This window comes from Zosterops lateralis (assembly GCF_965231275.1).
Source record: "Zosterops lateralis genome assembly, chromosome: 2".
Taxonomy (NCBI): domain Eukaryota; kingdom Metazoa; phylum Chordata; class Aves; order Passeriformes; family Zosteropidae; genus Zosterops; species Zosterops lateralis.
In genome coordinates, this window is record NC_139763.1 from 81703294 (window position 1) to 81721588 (window position 18295).

Consider the following 18295-nt stretch of genomic DNA (forward strand, 5'->3'; position numbering starts at 1 on the left):
CTCATATCAGGATGAAATTAAACCATGCTTTGAATACATTTTCTGATACACTTGTGTACATTACATTTTATCACCTATCAAAAAAAAAAAAAAAAAAAAAAAAAAAAAAAAAATAAAAGGGGGAGAAAACAGTATCTAAAGGCTCATTTCATTTGTCAGTCATTCAAATGATTTCCTGCTAAGGTTTTGATATTGCCATTTGAGAAATGTTATAAGAAATGGAGCCTCAGATGTGATTAGATCTTTGGAAAAAAATGTACATTTCTTCCCAGTGGATCATCCCCAGCGGACTAGCAAAATTTATATAGGAAATAAGATCCAGCTGAGCTCTGATCATATTATCCTGTGTAATGCTTCAGTGTAACTAGTTGCTTTTAGAGAAGAATTTGTGTGTGTTCTCTGAAAGAGACAGGCAGCTGTAAACACAGAGGAAATGATTTTTAGATACCAATGAAGTCCCTTAGTACTCTGTTTTTGCTTTTGTTTCTTACTTGCAGCCCCCTTGTTACCTCCAGCAGTTCAGTTCAGCCAAGTGTTTGGCTGGACAGGCATTTCCTGTTCAGGGTGTCTGTCAGCTCCCTTCACTCCCAGTGCACTATCCACACAGTGCAGCTTCCCCTCTGGAAACAACTGAGCACCTTCTGTCCAAGTATTCACACAACCTGCCTGTGAGCAAGGCCAAGTTATGCCTAATGATCCCTGTAAGGTCAGCTAAGCCTTGGTGATTGGCAGCGTGGGTGATCAGCAGCTCGGCTCAAGGCTGCTGGTGGAGGGATGAGGGTTGGGCAATCTCCACTTTATATTCCAAGGCTGTGAGTGAGGGTGAATTAACAAGGAAACTCCCATTCTCTTTCACAAACTCCTTTATTCTTTGGCATTCCGCTTCTTCTCCCATCCCTGCCCCAGCTAAGAGAAGCCTGTATTTAATCTCTGAAGCTTATTTCAGGGCAGTGTCTTGCCCCGCACAGCTATCAGCTGTGCAGACAGTTGTCCCCTAACCAGCTGTGTCCCTCTTGTCAGACAGACAAGGGTTTGCAGTTTTACCCAAAGGTGTCAATTAATGGGAGAAGCACAAAATACTGCTATTCATATTGTTTTCACAAGCAGACCTGCTGATTATATCCTAGAATCATGGAATGGTTTGGGCTGGCAGGGATATAGCTTAAAGATCATCTCGTTCCAGCCATGAAGACACATAAAACCCAACTGAACATGGCCATAAGGCCATAAGATACCTGCTCTTTCTAACCATGCTTAGAGCAGGACTAGATTATTTCTTAAGATTACTTCTGCCCTCAATGATTCTCTATAGTTATTATACAGTAATTCATTTGCATATTTGAGAGTAATGATGCAGTTGTGTCTGTATTAGTAAGAGGTGAAATGATCCCGTGCTTACAGTTTAGATTGTCACCAAATATGAATAGGCAAAAACCCAAGAATGAGTTCACAGAGACTGGTAGTGGTTTTGTTATGGTACAAAATTTCAGTTTCGGATAGGATTAATTCCACTATTTTGTGACTGCCGTATTAATCTGTTTAAAGAAAAGTTCTTCCAGCTTGTTCAAATGTATAAAGTATATAACACTTGCAAACCTATTTTTAGATCTGACTAAATATACCAGTGGATGTATCCATGTGGGTATGTGCTGGAGTTTAATATATTTGGTGACAAGCTAATACACATGGTTGGCAGTGATGAGGCTGTGGCAGCCCAAGAATAACACTTTGGAGTCATGATAACTATTTCCATGAAGACATCAGCTCAGCAGCAATAAAGAGAAAAATTATTAGGAGTGGAGTAGAGAATAAAGCCAAGGACATGATTGTGCAACTGGTGGATGTTTCTGTGGTGCTACCAGGACTTCAATTCTGTGTGCAGGTCTGGTCTTCATCACTAAGACATCACATTGGCCAGGGTTCAGGAAGGAACAGCAAAGGTGATCAAAAGCGTGGAGAGGCTTCCAAACATGGGATAACTGACTATGCAGGGATTCTTTAGCCTGAAAAAGATATAATTCAGGGGAATATAGCCACAGTCCGCAAAATCATGCATAATGCTGAAAGAGTGGGTGGGTGGAGCCTGACTGTTCACACAGTTTCTGCCAATACAGAGATTTTGGCCATCAAATACAGCAAATGAGATTTCAGATCAAACATAAGGTGATGAGTCTTCATGTAGTAGGTGAGAAACACACGGACCTCCCTGTCAAAGAGTGTGAAATAGGTTAGGCTTACATGGGAACTGGGCAAGGACTTTAAAAAGAAGTCTAAGAATTTCTTAATAGACAAACTACCTTAGGCTCAGGAGATGCACTGACATAGAAAAACTTGAAAGCAGAAGGGTCTTAATCTCTGATCATTCTTCCATAGATGTGTCTGCAAATAAATCCAGATTTTGGAGTAGGGGGACCTTGGTGTGAATCAGTAGAGCCTGATGAATTGTACCTTTGCTCAGCCTTTTAGAGGCAAACTCTCTGGAGATGTGCAGAGCTGGATACTGTTGCAGTAATTGCACAGCTGGATAGTAGCTCCACTTCAGTGTTAAAAGTAGCTTCTGAAAGGTTGGGGTTTCTCCAGTTTCTGTATCAGATTGCAAGTTACAAAGAGAGAAGCAGTTGAATCTCCCCTGCTTTGCATAGTTTGAATACTTTTTTTTCTTTTTCTTTGAAATAAGGACTTTTTAGAACAAGTGTCACTACATTATCTTAAAGCCTAAACGGATATACTGGTGCCTAATAATTTCTTCTGGCTTGTTTTGAAAGAGGAAAGTACAGCACTAGTGAAGGAAATGGTATTTGAGCCTCCCTGCATTTGCTTGTGGGGAATTCAAAAAGCAAAGCACAGCCCTTCATGGCCAAAGGCAGCTACTGTAGAGTGCAGTGCTATAACAAAATCTTTTCAGATTTTCCTTTTTATTTCCTTAAGAGCATGTATTTATAAAGGTATTTTTTTAAAGTTGAAATTCTGTGTTGTTTAGAAACCATGTTTTGCTGCTGTATTTTTTAAGAGCTGAGTTGTGAAATGAGCTCTACTGTCATGACAGAAATAGTCTTCAAGTATAGTAAGTATTTATCTCTAAGCCAAAAATTTGTTCCTTGACTAAGGTTCCTTGATTATTTTGAACTCCAGAAGTCACCTAATTCCCAGCTCCACTAGGGAGTTGCTGTGTAACTTTCAGAAGGATTTCTAACTCAGTAGTGAGCATCAAGACTGCTTGACTTTGGTGTTCTGTCCACTTTTCTTCCCTGGCTGTCTGGGAAACCCAGGTCTGGCAGTGTAGCTAGCAATCTGGGTCACTCAGTGATGTCGTCAGGTCAGTCGTACAAAATGCAGTCTAAATGTGATCCTCTCCTGCCTGTTTAGAAACAAAACAAGTGATGCTTTTTCCTTCCCCTCATTCATCTTCCATTTTAACGTTACTGAGAAAAGAACTGCCTTTTGCTCAGTTTCTTCATTGACTGATATATGGCTTTATATACCTAAATCATACAAGATGTGATTATAGTGTAAATGAGGGACATCTAGTTAGAAATAAATCTGTCCAAGCTAATTTTGAGGTAGCAGTTGGGGCAATTTAAGGACACAAGGAAGCACCTAGAATTCCATCAGGAAAAGGATTTGCTGATACTGGATTCAGGGAGAGAGAATGATTGAGTCCACTTGCCTTTCTGTAAATATAAACAGCAAAGGGTTTATATATAGTTTTCAACTTTCTGGGTTTTCACCAGTTTTCAGGGTTTTTCAGAAGGTCTGTAGATAATGACCCTAATTAGTCTTTCAAATGACTGATCAGGAGGGAAGGAAATGGTGGTGAAAAATAGAATTAAACTCCGTGAAGCTTAATGCACTGAGAATCATGGAAGTTCAATCTGGTCAAAAAGCCTGTCTCTATCAGCAAAATACGTATGTTTCAAGGGAATTCCAAGGCTGATGATGTAATAATTTTGGAACCTTTTGATCATCAGCATTAACTCATCATTTTTTTTCCTCCCCATTTAATCTGATGGAGAGTATTTGTAGCACTAACTCTTCAAGAGGAGGGAAGTGATAGCTCCTTAACTTCAGGAACTTCAGCCATTAATAAGCCATGGGTCAAATTAAAATATCATATATTTCATTTTTATGCCATCTTGTTGCTCATGATCGTTTTATAGCCCTGAACTGGCAAAGACTTCTTCCTAAGTGCCTTTTATTTTTACAGGGCACTGCAGAAGTACTTATGACAGCATTTCCAAATTTACAGAACGCGAAAACAAGTCAGATTAGTGCATCTCAAATCCTATTGAATACCATCATCAGTTTAAGAAAGCTAATTTTCTTTTTAAATTTTTATTTTATTTATTGCAAGTTGTTATTCATGACATGAAGGGTGTTCAGACCACTGTGCATTTTGCATAAAACCAGGCAGATTTTTTCGTTTGAAATTGCAGGACTTAGAAGTATCCTTGTGGTGAAAGGTGGAACTGATACTTGTTTCTCAGTGAATGCAGAAGAGGTAATTACAAAAACATGACTACAAAATATCCAAATGTAGAAGAGTGTCCCTATAGATAGATCATTTGGTAGACAGCTTGGCTGGCTGTTGACCTGCAATTTCTGTGCTTTATAACTGATGAAGCTATTCTATTCTCCCACTCTCTGGTTGGTTTCTCATCACATTTCTATTTATTCTTATTAACTTAATTAACAAACAAACAAACAAACAAACAAACCCCAAAGAGTAAAACCAGTATTTAAAAAATCCTTATCCTGTAAGCTAGTTGTCATCAGTTTTACAGTGTTCCTAATTGAGCTGCTTGTATACAATTCAACCCTTTTTTAATTAGAGGTTCAGAAAATGGTCCAAAGGTGTTGGGTAAAAGATGGTTGGGATGAAAAAACCGGTAATGTCTCAGACTTCAGTTATAGAGTGTAGTGACCTCATAGCTTCATACCTATCTAACTCTGAAGAAGCAGGGGGTTGATATTTCAAGATGCTTGGAATTCAGCAGAGAGAAATCACAGTGAAAGTGGAGTGACTTTTATTGTTATTTTCTGTAAGGTATTTTGTAACAAGAAGAAGCAAGAGGAGACAACCACAAGACCTGACTTTTAAAGTCAAAACTTACACAACTGCAGTGTGTGACTTTTGGCCTAATTTTTGAAGTGCTAAAGCAATAAGAGCTTCAGGGACGTGACAGCTTTAAAAAACAAGGCCAGTGCTCATTGTGCCACAGTGTGTTTCTGTCTACAGAATGTGAATAATAATGTGTTTTAACTCACTGGGATCTTCTATTCAAATTATTTTCCTTTGCTTTAAGAAGCCCCAGATATTAAAATATTGCAAAAATTTCCTTTGTCTCTCTTTCCACTTGTGTAATTGTCTATCCTGGAAGAAGGAAGTTTGACTACATAACCAGTTTGAGTGACCTTCAGACCATATACCCATTCTTGCTCTCATTTTTCTGACATTACTGTCAACTCACCATACTGAGCACAACCCCATTCTGTTTGAGAACAAATACAGCATTAATCTAAATATTTTAAAGGGAAAATTTCTCTTGAAATGCATCCTTCTGTCCTTGTAGATTAACTGGCTTGGCATAACATGTATTACCATAAAGATGGTAAGGGCATTTATAACTGAGATTCCTGTAGCTGACATGTGAATATGTTATGCTGGGAGGAGGTGGAGGACCGAAAGGTAGAATAGAGAGAAGAAAAATTAGATAAAAGACAGGGAAGAAAGGTGTATAAATGTATAGGACAGGTTAAATCCATAAAGATTTCAATGGCAAACTTTCTCTTCTTTATAGTCTGCAGCCTTCCTGATTTAGGAGGACAGGGCACTGTGTTATTGCAACCAGTCTCCAGTCGGAGGTAACCAATGTTACCTCTACATGTTTAGCTAAATGAGAATGGTCTCAATGAGACTGCCTAAATTTAACTGTGGGCGTCTCACTGATAAAGGATTTGGAAGGAGTTGTACACTCAAAATGAAAGCCAGGAGGAAGTTTAGGCACCCATCATACTGAAAACATAAGTCTGAACATAAGATGTGACTGTGCAATCAATCCTTCTTGATGTCCCTGAGGACTTTGTCCTGTGGACAGACTTACAAGAACATCAGTGAGACAGGCTGCAGGGTCACACTCAGCAGAGCAACAAAACAATCATAGCTGATAGGGATAGCTGATCTCAGAACTATGTGAACAATCCTGTAGCTAGTACAGACTTAAACTCATGCAAATTGTATGACTAGAATGAGGAACAGAGAAAGTAATTGTCAGTTTTCAAAAGCAAGCAACCTTGGCTAAGTAAGTGTTATTCTTTTTTATTTTAACAAATCAGTCCAACACCTAGATAAAAGCATCACAGGAAAAAGGACTCAATTCTGGAAGACACCTCTCTCTATAATTATCCAAGTAATGAAAAGATTGTGACTTGTTTTAGTTCTATTGATCAACTACTGATTGCAAATCAAAATAATGTAAAAATGTTCTGATTATTGGTTTCATTAGTTCTCAAGTCTTTCATTTGTTGTTGTAGCATGAATTATAACAAGGTCTTAGGTTTCTGAAAAAATTCTTCCTCCTTTGGGAAGCTATCATTGTGAATTTTTGTGAATTGAAAAGTCTTCTCTTGTGAATTGAAAATAAGTCTTTTCTTGTGATTGAAAAGTCTTCTCTTGTAAAGCATTAGTCTTCTTATATTTACTTTTGTAGGAGCTCCAAAAGTACCTGGGCTGTCAGTAGTTACCAAGGCTTCTGTTACCTCCCTCGTTACCTTGATGGATGGTCCTTAAAGGCAATAGAGTCATTTGTACTAGAGTGTCTTTGGGACTATGCACACATGTGTAGTAGGAGGATGCCATAGAGCTGAAAAGTGATGTGTACACAGTGGTTCCATGGGACAAATCAGCTCTAAAGATTTTTGCAAGCCATTTCTCTTAAGAGGATTTACAGGACATGGAGGTTAATGTGCTGGGTAAAAGAAGCTGTAGAGAAGCTGTAGAATAGATTTGAGATGAGGTGCAACACTACCATGTAGTATGTTTCTGTGGTGTCCTGGTTTCAGACAGAACAGAGTCAGTTTTCTTTGTAATAGTTGGTACAGTGCTGTGTTTCAGATTTAGGATGAGAATAATGTTAATAACACACTGATGTTTTAGTTGTTGCCAAGTAGTCTTTATGCTAAGACAAAGACTTTTCATCTTTACATGCCCTGCCAGTGAGAAGGCTGGAAGGCATAAGGGGCTGGGAGAGGCACAGCCAGATCAGCTGACTCCAGTTGGTCGTAGGGATATTCTATACCAAATGGCATCATGTTCAGTGCATAAACTGTGAGGAGAGCTGGCCAGGAGCCACTGCTCAGGAACTGGCTGGGCACTGGTTGGCAAATGTGAGCTGATTGCATTGTGCATCACTTGTTTTGTATATTCTAATTATTTTTATTATTACCGCCCTGATTATCATTTCTTCCCTTGTCTGTCCTAATAAACTGTCTTTGTCTCAGCCCATGAGTTTTCTTGCTTTTACTCCTCTGATTCTGTCTGCCATCCCACCATGGGGGGAGTGAGCGAGCAGCTGTGTGGGGCTTGGTTGCTGTCTGAGCTTAAACCACGCCACATGGAAAAATGAGTAAAGTCATATGGTGAAAAGAAAATACATCTGCCTGGGAAATTTGCCATAGCGTGGGGGAAAAAAAAAAGTTGACTTTAACTAAAACACGATCTAGTAGAAAAACTGTTCAGGCCAATTTCAGATGCCATAACTTGGCCGCTTTTGCTCCAGTACTGGCCAACCCTGTCACATTACTATTCAAAATACTTTCAAGATCACCGCTTGCTGAATTGAGTCCTGGAGTACAGCCAGGTAGCCTTGATCAATGTGAAAGGGCAGCAGCACAAGAAAAAGTCACAGAGTAGTCACAGATAGAGATGGAATATGGCTCTCTGCCTGGGTGATATCAATCTCAGACAGAACAATGGGGCAGGACATATCTGCACACTCACTGAGGTGTGTTTTGTCTCTCCCAGAGAGTCACAGATCCTTACCAAGATCTGAGAAAGCAGCTTCACTCACCTACCTGTAATGTGGTGCTGTGCAGCATTAAGCTGAGTAAGAATGTGTCTCTCCATGTTTTACATCACTGTCACGCCTGGTTACAGGCCCTCAAAAGTAAATCAGCCATGCCACTGCAAAAACAGATCCTTAATCATGGTGTCTCACACCATGTTCTAGAGATCAAAATCCTCAAGTCATGGAAAGAAGTGCTGTCACTCAGTGTTTGTAAACTTCCTCCCATTCCTCCACCAGGCACACACAAAGGCTGTTGTTTGAATGAAGGTTTTTGTAAGGATGCCTGGAAATTCAGTGGTAGCTTGGGTTATGTGTGGAGATCACTGAAGCAGAGGTTACAGGTTACAAACTGTGGTTTAGCAAAAGAAGGAAAATACCTATATCTGAAGCTATTCAGGCACAGTTATAAAGTCTTGAAGGACGGGTAGGAGATGGAAAGGGCTTTGGTTCTGTGCCACTGTAGGACAGATTAAAGTTGCAGGTGATGGAAGGAAAGAAGGAAACAGCATGTCCCATGCTATTGAGAACTATGGGATGTACTAGAGGAATTTCATCTGGGTGGGAAATCCTATTCTATCCCTGAATCTGGGTATCATGTGAATTTTGTGGAGGTTTCCATCTTTCAGAACTGAGAAATCTGGACTGATAGAAGGTCCTACAGATCCCACTTGACTTACTGTGTCTAACCACTCCTAAGGCAAGCATAAGAGAAAGGGCAGCCATGCAAATTACAACCACCAGTGAAATTAAGTTACAAAAACTTAACCTTCTGCAGGTAATCCTATCATGCAGTTTTTGAAGTAACATATAACAATTTTGTCATAACAATGACAAAAATACAATCCAGTCTTTCAACCATCCTTAAAACCATCGAGTCAGTTACCAAAGGATGCATACTGCAGTTTAATTTATATGAATTAATTAATCTATGTTTGTTTCGATTACTGTGATCCTTGAGTGGCTGGTGATTTCTTAGGGGCTCCTCCTTTCTGTTTAGACTAGGCTCTTCAAGGCAGGGATTGTTTGTGGCTGTCTGTGTATGATACCCAGGAGACCTCTGTGCAGACATCAGAAACTTATAGGCACTACTAGAAATTCAGTATTGAATAAAAAAAAATAAATTAAAATATTAAAAGGTTTTACAGGAAACAGTGATTTTTAGTCCCTCTGTGCTTAGTTTTGTCCTTTGCTAAATATTGCTGGAGAAGAGAATTCACTGATATTCCTGCTTTTGCTTACTTGTGGCCTGAACGTATAATGCAGAGTCACAGTCTGGGTTTTTTTTTTTCTTTTTTTTTTTTTTTTTTTTTTTTTTTTTTTTTTTTTTTTCTTTTTTTTTTTTTTCTTTGTCCTGACAGAAAGATTTCGGGATTTACTGCTTCTACATTCAAATCAAGATACAGAGATTCTGCCCATCTTTCAGCAGAGACGCTATCCCAAGTAAGTAAGATTGTCTTCTTGGGAGAAATAAAATCTTTATCTATTTGCAGCAAGGGAGAGTAAAGCATTTATAGCACTGTACATGCTTTTGGTGCAAAGTCCTTAGGCAGAGCTGTCAGGGAGCCACGCTAGCACTCATCTCTGCAGTCTTTTGAGTGGTGTCAGGAGAAGCAGACACGCATTGCAAGCAGGCTCAGCTGTCAGTGGGGGAAGTGGTGGAGCACAGATGTTGAGTTGCCTGGATCAGTGTCTGATGGAGCTTTGTTTCTCTGTTGACACAGGTTTTGTCAGGCTAATCCCCACTCTTGTCTTCTGGGGTTCCATCATTTATGGTGACAGATTCCCTTGAATTTTACAAGGCTTTCCTCTGAAAACCTGCAAACACTAGGAGGCATTTTTTCCTGCCTTTTTTAGGGGTATATGTTTGCCTATATCCCTAAAGGGGTTGAAAGAATAGTGTTGAGTGTTAAGGAGGTCTTGAATGTATTTTGTATCCTGGACAATACCTCTTCTTTTTCCAAGTGAGATACCTGAATGAAACAATAAAAGCTCTTTGCTGTTATATTGACTAGAAGAAATGGTCACTTTCAGCTTGAACAAGAGGCAGTGAAGGGGAAAGAAGAAATAGTCCTCACATTAACCCTGACCAGAATGATCAATGAAAGAGTGTGCAGGGTGGACAGAAGGAGGAGATGGAATAAAGAATGTATGAAAACAGTCCCACAGTGATGATGGAAATAAGCAAAGTTATTTATTTTAGTTATTATTGTTAGGAGGTTTCTGAAATAAATAAGAAGTCAGTGAAGCTAGGTTTTAAATCTGATAATATTTTTTTTTTAAGAGCAGACAGTTAGAGAGGCTGAGTTCTGGAAGCCAGTCACCTCCTCACTGTGAATACTTGAAAATAAAAGCACTCAAGGATGAAATCCTGATTCTGAAAATGATGAAGTTTTGCTTTGACTTCAAGGGAGACACAGTTTTATCACCCTAAAATTCTTGTTTGCATTGTCCATCGTCATTATATTACTGGACTACTGTGGAGGTACAATATATAAAATAGTGGAAGGCACCTTATGTGTATGGATTGATCTGCTTGTTTCATTAGGACTTCCATGAGTTATTACTTTTCTCCTCATCCTTTGGAACCCTGGCAGTACTATGCTTTTCTTGGCTTAGATTATTTCATTTTTGATATGGACACTGTCAGACTAGTCTGAGAAACCATTTCATTGTCCTTCTTCAAAGAACAGACTTATCTCTATATAAATCATTCTTAAGATGTTTGACTTTCCATTTCATTACATTCAATTTATTGCTAGCATTCTTGGCAAAAAGTCTACCAACAATATTACACAATGTCAGATTCATGGGCGAATGAGTTTTCTGTTGTCTTCTGACAGAGGATGCGTTCAACTCTTCAAAGATCACAGAGCAAATAGCTTGTATGGAGCTCTGCTGCTGTTTGAAGTTATAGTGGCCTTGCATCACAAAAAGGATACGTTTTCAGCTACATTACTTGGGAAGATTGATTCCTCTAACATACAGAAGTCAGCCAAATTTTAGCACCTAACCAAAAAGAAGTTTGTGTATGTTCTTAAAAGCAATAGATTCTTGTTTTTATAGCATCATTAATTGGTGCAAATTTACTTGCTTGTTACAGAAATTTATCGTATATTACAGCTCATTTAGAAACTGGTTGAACACTATTGACATATTCAAATTTCTCCAGGGGTTGTCTTTTGAGCAAGGTACTTGTGTTCAGCAAAATAGAAAACCTGTTTATCTTCATAATATGTTTTGTCTTATTCCCATATAATTTTTTCACCTTTCCTATTCCCGTTTTCACTGAAGGGTCAGTTAACAGAAATTAAGGTAATGAAGAGACAGATCTTATAAGTGTCTCTTCATTGACTTCAGCTGAGCAGTAGCTGGTTGTCCTACATTAGGATCTGAGCAGGAAGATCATTTTAAGGAGATCTTGTCATAGGGCACAAACTGGAGCTTGTAATGATTAAAGAAATCCTAAGAATATTGAAGGTTAAAAATAGAAGTCTTAGTAATGCCTTGGCCGAACAGCTTGACTAAGCAGGGCTTAGTAGGTAGAAAGGATAAAAGTTTTCACATATTTAAGAGACAAATGTCCAAAGGAAGGAGATTGGATAGGAGAATGTTCAGCACCACTCAGGATATTCAAAATCATTGCAATAAATATTAAAGGCTAAGTGGACAAACTATAATCCATCAACTTTTGGAAGAAATAGAAACCTTGGTGTTCTTCTCTGATTTATGTTCTTGTTCATTTATTACATTAAGACCTGAACTCTTTCCCAGGTAACAGCAGGATAATTTTGTGTGCATGTTGTTCTCAGATATATCCATGCACTGGAATGGCTGGAAAAAATTTTTGGGAATATGCATGGGCATTTTCCTGGATTTTCTGGGATAAATGTGTCAAAGAAACATGCTTTGGCCTCCTAGCTGATGGAGAAATACGGGATCTTTTTATTGTCCTTGTGTTTGCCTGTGTTTATTTGGATAGCCTTGGCTTGGCCAAGGAACCAATACCTGCTCTGGCAGGAAGAGAAGAATACAGAGAGGCCTGATCTTACAAAGACCAAATCTTACAAAGCCACACAGCACATCACCTTGGCTTCTGGACGTACCACTGTGTGCCCACAACTTGCATGGCATCATGAGCACCAGTTGTCACTGTGGCCTGTGGCACACAGTGCTCTGCCAGCACAAGGGGACACCACCCAGCCAGCCCAGCCTGTAGTGTTTGTCCTCTCACTTCTCTTCATGGGGTTGCAGAAGGAGCTTGGCTCTATCTTAAGCTTCTTCTCATGCCTAGAGTAGAGGTTTTAATGAAACACACTGCACTGCGTGTAATTACATGTCACAGAACTAGCAAGAGCAGTCTAATCCAGGCAAGTCTTTTTGATACCTCAAGTGACTAATGTGGTTTAGGAATCAGATGTGACTAAACCCCCCTCTTCCCCCTCATCTGGAAACTGACCTGTCCACAAAGGGAAATATTTTGAGGGGGAAACCTGTCTTCTTGCTGACATGAAGCCATTACTATGTCCACAAGGATTTGCATTCCTGAAACTAAGAATAAACCTGCAGCTGTGAGCAACCAAATGGGTTGGGGTGCATAACTGCTGCTGAGTATAGCTGCCTGGGAAAACCCTCTGCATGCAAAACAAATGGCAGACACATCTGCAGCTTGGTCCTGCTCTCCTCACTCCACAGCCCTGCTGAAGTCACTGAAGGGAGTTACACTAACACAATCAGTTCTGTCAGCAAACCAAACTTTTGCAACAAATTTTATCTTGACTCCTTACTTTTCAACTGAGCGTTATGGCCCCTGTATCTCATTAAAAAAAACCCCAAAACTTTAAGCGTTTCACATTTAGCACATTTCTGCAGGAGCTTTTCTCAGGTTGGTATCCAGTTCATGCTTTCCTTGCCTGCCAACTTTGCCAATGACATTCCTACACGTTTTTTTCACAGTTTCACTCATAAAATGCAAGAACTGCTAGAGTGCAGCAAAGGCTACACTGGATTGCTCCTGAAGAAAGCACTATGTTCATTAATTTGGCTGCAGGATCAAGCATGTGATAGGGTAGTTGGTGGTACCAGAGGCTTAGGCTGCTCCATCCCTTCAAGGTCCGGAGTCTTTCCCTGCTGACTCCACTCTGCTCCTCACTGCCTGTGCTGTGTGCACAAGGGAAGGATGTGCAATTGCCCTGAAGTGCCAGGGAGAAGTGCCACTTGCAGCTGGCCCTGATAATGTCAAAGGAAAAAAGCAAACCCAAAAGAATAGAATGATAAGGGAAGTGATAAAAGAAGTGCGAGAGTGAAAAACTAGATTGATGGGTGAATAAGGCAGAAGAGAGGCTGGTGTGGCACAAAACAGCACTTAAAGAGGGAGGTGCCAGAAATGCTACTGGCCTTACAGGTTTTTAGCAGGTTTTTTTCTGTCTAGAAATGACTTGACAGTTCAGCCGTACTTTCTATTTTCAGTTATTGCTGAAATCCTCACATAAATATGTGGGGTTTTTTTACAGGGATTATTTACTTCTTTTTTTTTTTTTTTTTTCCCCATTCGGAAATATTTGCAGTCTTCACTCTTATCTTCTGTTGGCTTGATAAAAATGTTTTCGGATGATTCAACGATTTTAAGAACAGAAGGAGCAGTTACATTCCAGCTAATTTGAGTCCCTGCTTAACATAAGCCATAGAGCATTACTGATAATCCCTGCAGCAAGTTTCTCATTCAGACAGGGCAGGAATTTAGGATCAAATTGAGATTTTAAAAACTGAGAAACTCACAAGCCTTTAGATTAGCTTGTTTCAGTTGTCAGTTACTTTATCTGTGATAATTTTTTTAACTTCAGTTTCTAGTTTCTGCCATCTCACTGCACCATTTTCTGCTGAACAAGAAAATCCTGTACTGTCCGAAATGACACCTCCATAGAAAAGGATGGAGGTCAGTTTCAAACTTGTCCTTTTCTTGAACAAAATAACTAATAATTTCTTGCAGGGTAAGGCATGCTAAAAAGGTCTCTCTCCCAAAATTTTAAAACCTTTCAAAAGTTTTCCCATTTATTCTTAAAATAAAGCAAAATAAACAAAACAAAACCAAAACAAAAACAACAATAACAAAAGGCGGGATTGAAGAAAAACAAAATTTTGATGTGACTGATTCCATAATGTGCACGTAGAGAAATGACAGCACTTCTTTTAGTCACATAGGGAGATGATCTAAACTCATAAATTTGACTGTATAAGAAATAAATCTTATCATTTAAATGGAATGGCAAAGTTTTGAATTTTTGAAAAAAAAAGTGAACTTAGAACCTAGCAGATATTATGAAATAATATTCCAAATACATTTACTTTCAATTAGTCATAAAGTTACAAACCATTCTTTGGCATATTTACTCATAGTAAATTAAAGTAGTCTTCTTTATGCACAAAAATGATGGTAATTTTCATGTCCCAAAAAGTCTCAGAAAATACAGGATCTTGATATATATGTATATGTATCTATACATATAGATGCATGTGTATGTATCTTCAGATACATATTTGTGAAGGTCAGCTTTGAAAAGCTGCTGAGAAGTTTCAGCTCAAGCAAAGCTAAATACTGTTATTCAATTCTCATCATGGAGAAGTCTAGACAAATAGACGGCAGAAAATTAGTGCCCTCCCTAAACAATTGTGTCTTCTGCTTCCCAATTACTGTTCATTTAATGATAATGAATCTGTAATGGATCTGTGGCAATTTCCTACAGCTTGAGATCTGAGCCAAGAAACAGATAAAGTTTCATAAATAATACCACAGGAATAAAACTTGTGTCTTATTTGCAGCTGTCTTGAGAACATTTTTCTTTTTAGAGGAAAATAATTTGTGTCTAATTGAAGAAAGTAGTGAGTTGTGGCTGTTGGAAGTGATCCTGCTCAGTCAGTGCATCCACTGAGATTCCCTTGAATTACAGATTGAAACATGCAGGAGAGCAGCTAGCAGGATCATGGCCTAGAAACCCAGTTCAGTTTGCATTAAAAACAAAGGCAGCATCTTCCCTGGTGTTCTTCAGGGGGAAAAATCATGACCTATGTGTTCATCACCAAGTTTTCATTGCAAAGGCAAAGAGATTCTTAATTGAAAAAAAAAAAGATGGAAAACTTTTAAGGAGTGGTTTTCTATAAAAGGCTTCCTGTGAAGTGCTTTACAAAAGATGTCCTCCTGTTATAGGAGGAAAAACTGAGGCATGAGGCTCTGATGTGAGTTACCAGCATCATCCAGGAACAATTCTCCTTGGAGACCAGAAATAGAAATCAGGTCTTCCACAGTCCTTTCAGTTGCGTACAGTTGGCTCTCTCATCTGAAATAACATCTATCCTGTTTTCCGCTGCAAAAACACATGTCTTGCCCATATTGCTGAAATCAGATGGGAAGGTGCCAAATGAAGGAGCCTTTCAGAAGTGCCCACACAAGCACTTTAGATGCTTTGTGTAGCATTGTACATGAAGCATGAAAATTGCTGGTTTTGAAATGCTCCAAGATTTATTTCAAAATGCAGGCTAGAAGCAAACTATCTCATCATCAGTCTGAGTCCTCAGAAATCTGAGTTTGAGAGAATTTTTGATGACTTGATTCAAAAAGAGGCTTTCATTACTTGATTAAAAAAGAGACCTGCTTAAGGAATCTGGAATGACCTTTAAAAGAAATTCAAGCTGTTTATAGAGAAAAATATTTTTAGGGGGTTTTGATTTTGTCCTTTTTTTTTTTTTTTTTTTTTTTTTTTTTTTTTTTTTTTTTTAATTTATTTATTTATTTTTTTTTTATTTTTTTTAAATGTGATTTTTGCAGTGATAACACCTTATTCTTTAGAGTTTACAAATGAGTGCAAGGCTGAGGTCCATAACAATAAAGCTCCATTCTAAGTGCATTTTCTTGTCATTAGGGGTTTTTATGAAATGGAAAGAACAGTAGCAATGGGGTAGCTGCTAGCTGTTCATTAAAAAGAGTAATCATGTTATAGGACTAAAAATGCAAGTATTGGATCTAAATTTTTTTGAAACTGAAATTAAAAAAAAAAGAAAGAGGACAGTAATTTATACTGTGCATTACATCTTTGAGCTCAGATTCTACAAAGAACTCGTGTGGACCTATCCAGATAATATCAAATGGGACCAAATCAGTATCTTGAAATATTAGGACCACACATTAAGGTATGGGTCATAAATTCCTCAAGACATCAGCTATATTTGTTCAGAATACCAGTACAGTACTGCAATAACTTGCAAAATAAAGACATTTGTTCTGTTTTTAAAAGCCTGGAGTTCATGTAAGAACAGCACAGAGTGAACCAGCCCCCTTAAAGTCAAGGGGAATTTTGCTGCTAACTTCAATAGGGCTCAGACCTGAAATCTAAGGCACAAGCACAAATCTTTCTAGGTAGAAAGATGTGGGGAGATAAAAAAAGAAAGATATTTGTGCATCAATATACATGCAGAATTGAAGCTCTGTGTGTGTACTGTATGCAGGATGAAGCTCTGTGTGCATACTCTCTTTTAAGTACCAAGCATTCTAGAGTGCTACTTGAATTTACCTGTTTATCATAGCATAGGTCTGGATATAGCAGACATGAATTGTTTTATGCAAAACATTGTGATAATCCCATTTGAGAGTGGGAAATGGCTGACTAAGAATAAAAGATGATTAAACCCTTCACAACTTTTGGGAGATGAAATCATTGCTTTGTTCAAAGTGAATTGAGTAACACAAATCATTAGAGCTAGTTTTCATTTGAGTATCAGCATGGTTCTTGATTAAGCTTGCCAATTAATTAATACATACATGTCTACTACTGAACAGCATCATGAGACACTGGGGAATTATTGGCCACCAGATATCTTGAGGGATGTTTTTTTTACACAATTCAAACAGAAGTTATAGTAGTTTGATGCTGAAATTATTTGTGAGGTTCTTCAATTCATTATGTAAGAGACTTAAAATGATCCCTTCCGCCCTTATATCCAATTTTATCATAGTTTTAAAAATAATGTCTCATATTAGTTTTAAAAAGTAGTTTCACAATTACCATAGTTACGGAAATCCAAGCTCCAGGCTCTGGAAAAGAGAAACAAGTGCTAAGGAGTCTTGCTTGTTGACAGTAGTAATTTCCTCCTGGATGCAGCAGTCCTGTGCAACCTATTTCAGGTGGGGGTTGGACTAGATGACCTCCAGAGGTGCCTTCCAACTCCAACCATTCTGTGGTTCTGTGGTTCCATGTGACTCTGGATAAAAGGGAGCAGCATCATTCATTCAGTCCCATACACCTACCTGCACATTAGCATTTTTATTTTTGGCCCCATTCTTTTAGTGAGGGACCCCAAGGCTGTTTTCTTTCAGAGAAACTGTTAAAGGAGGCAGTATCCTTGATTGATGTTTTGTTAGTAAGTCTTGGTGGAAAAGGGAGAAAAGAAAGATTCCAGCTATAATAAAGGGCAATGTTATGCCCCTAAATATTTGGAGGGAAAAAAAAAAAAAAAAGATACCTGCTATGTCATCCTGTGTGTTTCATGCAAGATATAAAACATAAATGTACTTCCTGGTCTTTGACAATGGTAGAAGTTTATCAACACTCATTGCAGCTCTGGCCATTTGCCAAATAGGTTTGAAGATGCAGGTAAACTGTCAGATAAACATTTCATGCGTACCACAAGTGTCTCTTTATGCTTTAATACTGCAGAGGAGAGGAAAGCACAAACATTCAAGGCAAAGGAGACTGTTACAGTGTTCTAGTTTTGCACAGAATGGGCAAGGGTGGTTTGTTCTTTTCCGGACATGAGCCTGGGTTTCAGTTGTAGCAGCCTTTTGGTGCATGGCAGTGGTGGAGTGGTTCAGTTCTGAGTGCCAGGCTCTTTAATGTTTATGTAAGGGAGATGCTTCACATTTCTTTTTCATGAAGTATGTTGGCCTTTAAACTCTTGGTGATAATCATAGGCAGCAACAGGCCCATGTTGATCTAAGAGCCATTCCCTGCCTCTTCAGAGAAATATATAGGAGACCTGGGCTGTGGCATGCCAGGGGGACCACCCTGAATTGAGCATCCCCAAATAAACACATCAGCCCCATTTCATGGAGGAAGCTGTTCTGAGCATATGGACTAGAGCTTAGCTCAGATCTATGAAGTCGTAAAAATTGGCAGTGGTGGACAAGCTGTCTCATCCTATAGTATGTAATTGTAGATGTTAATTATCCTCAGTCATGAGGACAG

At 38.7% G+C, this 18295-nt stretch overlaps 1 protein-coding gene across 10 annotated transcripts in view; it reads left to right on the forward strand.

The window, feature by feature from the left end:
• Window positions 1–18295, forward strand: part of NOX4 (NADPH oxidase 4) — a 118158-nt gene that overhangs the window by 53595 nt on the left and 46268 nt on the right. For 9 of the 10 annotated variants that reach the window (XR_014589295.1, XR_014589296.1, XR_014589297.1 and 6 more), the window contains one exon: window positions 9422–9503. Coding sequence is in view for 5 of the 10 variants with exons in the window: in XM_083854728.1 (XP_083710854.1) it covers window positions 9422–9503 (82 nt within the window). In the remaining 5 variants the exon portion in view is untranslated. Of the gene's footprint in view, window positions 1–9421; window positions 9504–13016; window positions 16949–18295 lie in introns of those variants that run through there. The other variant, XM_083854727.1, reaches the window with a different exon arrangement.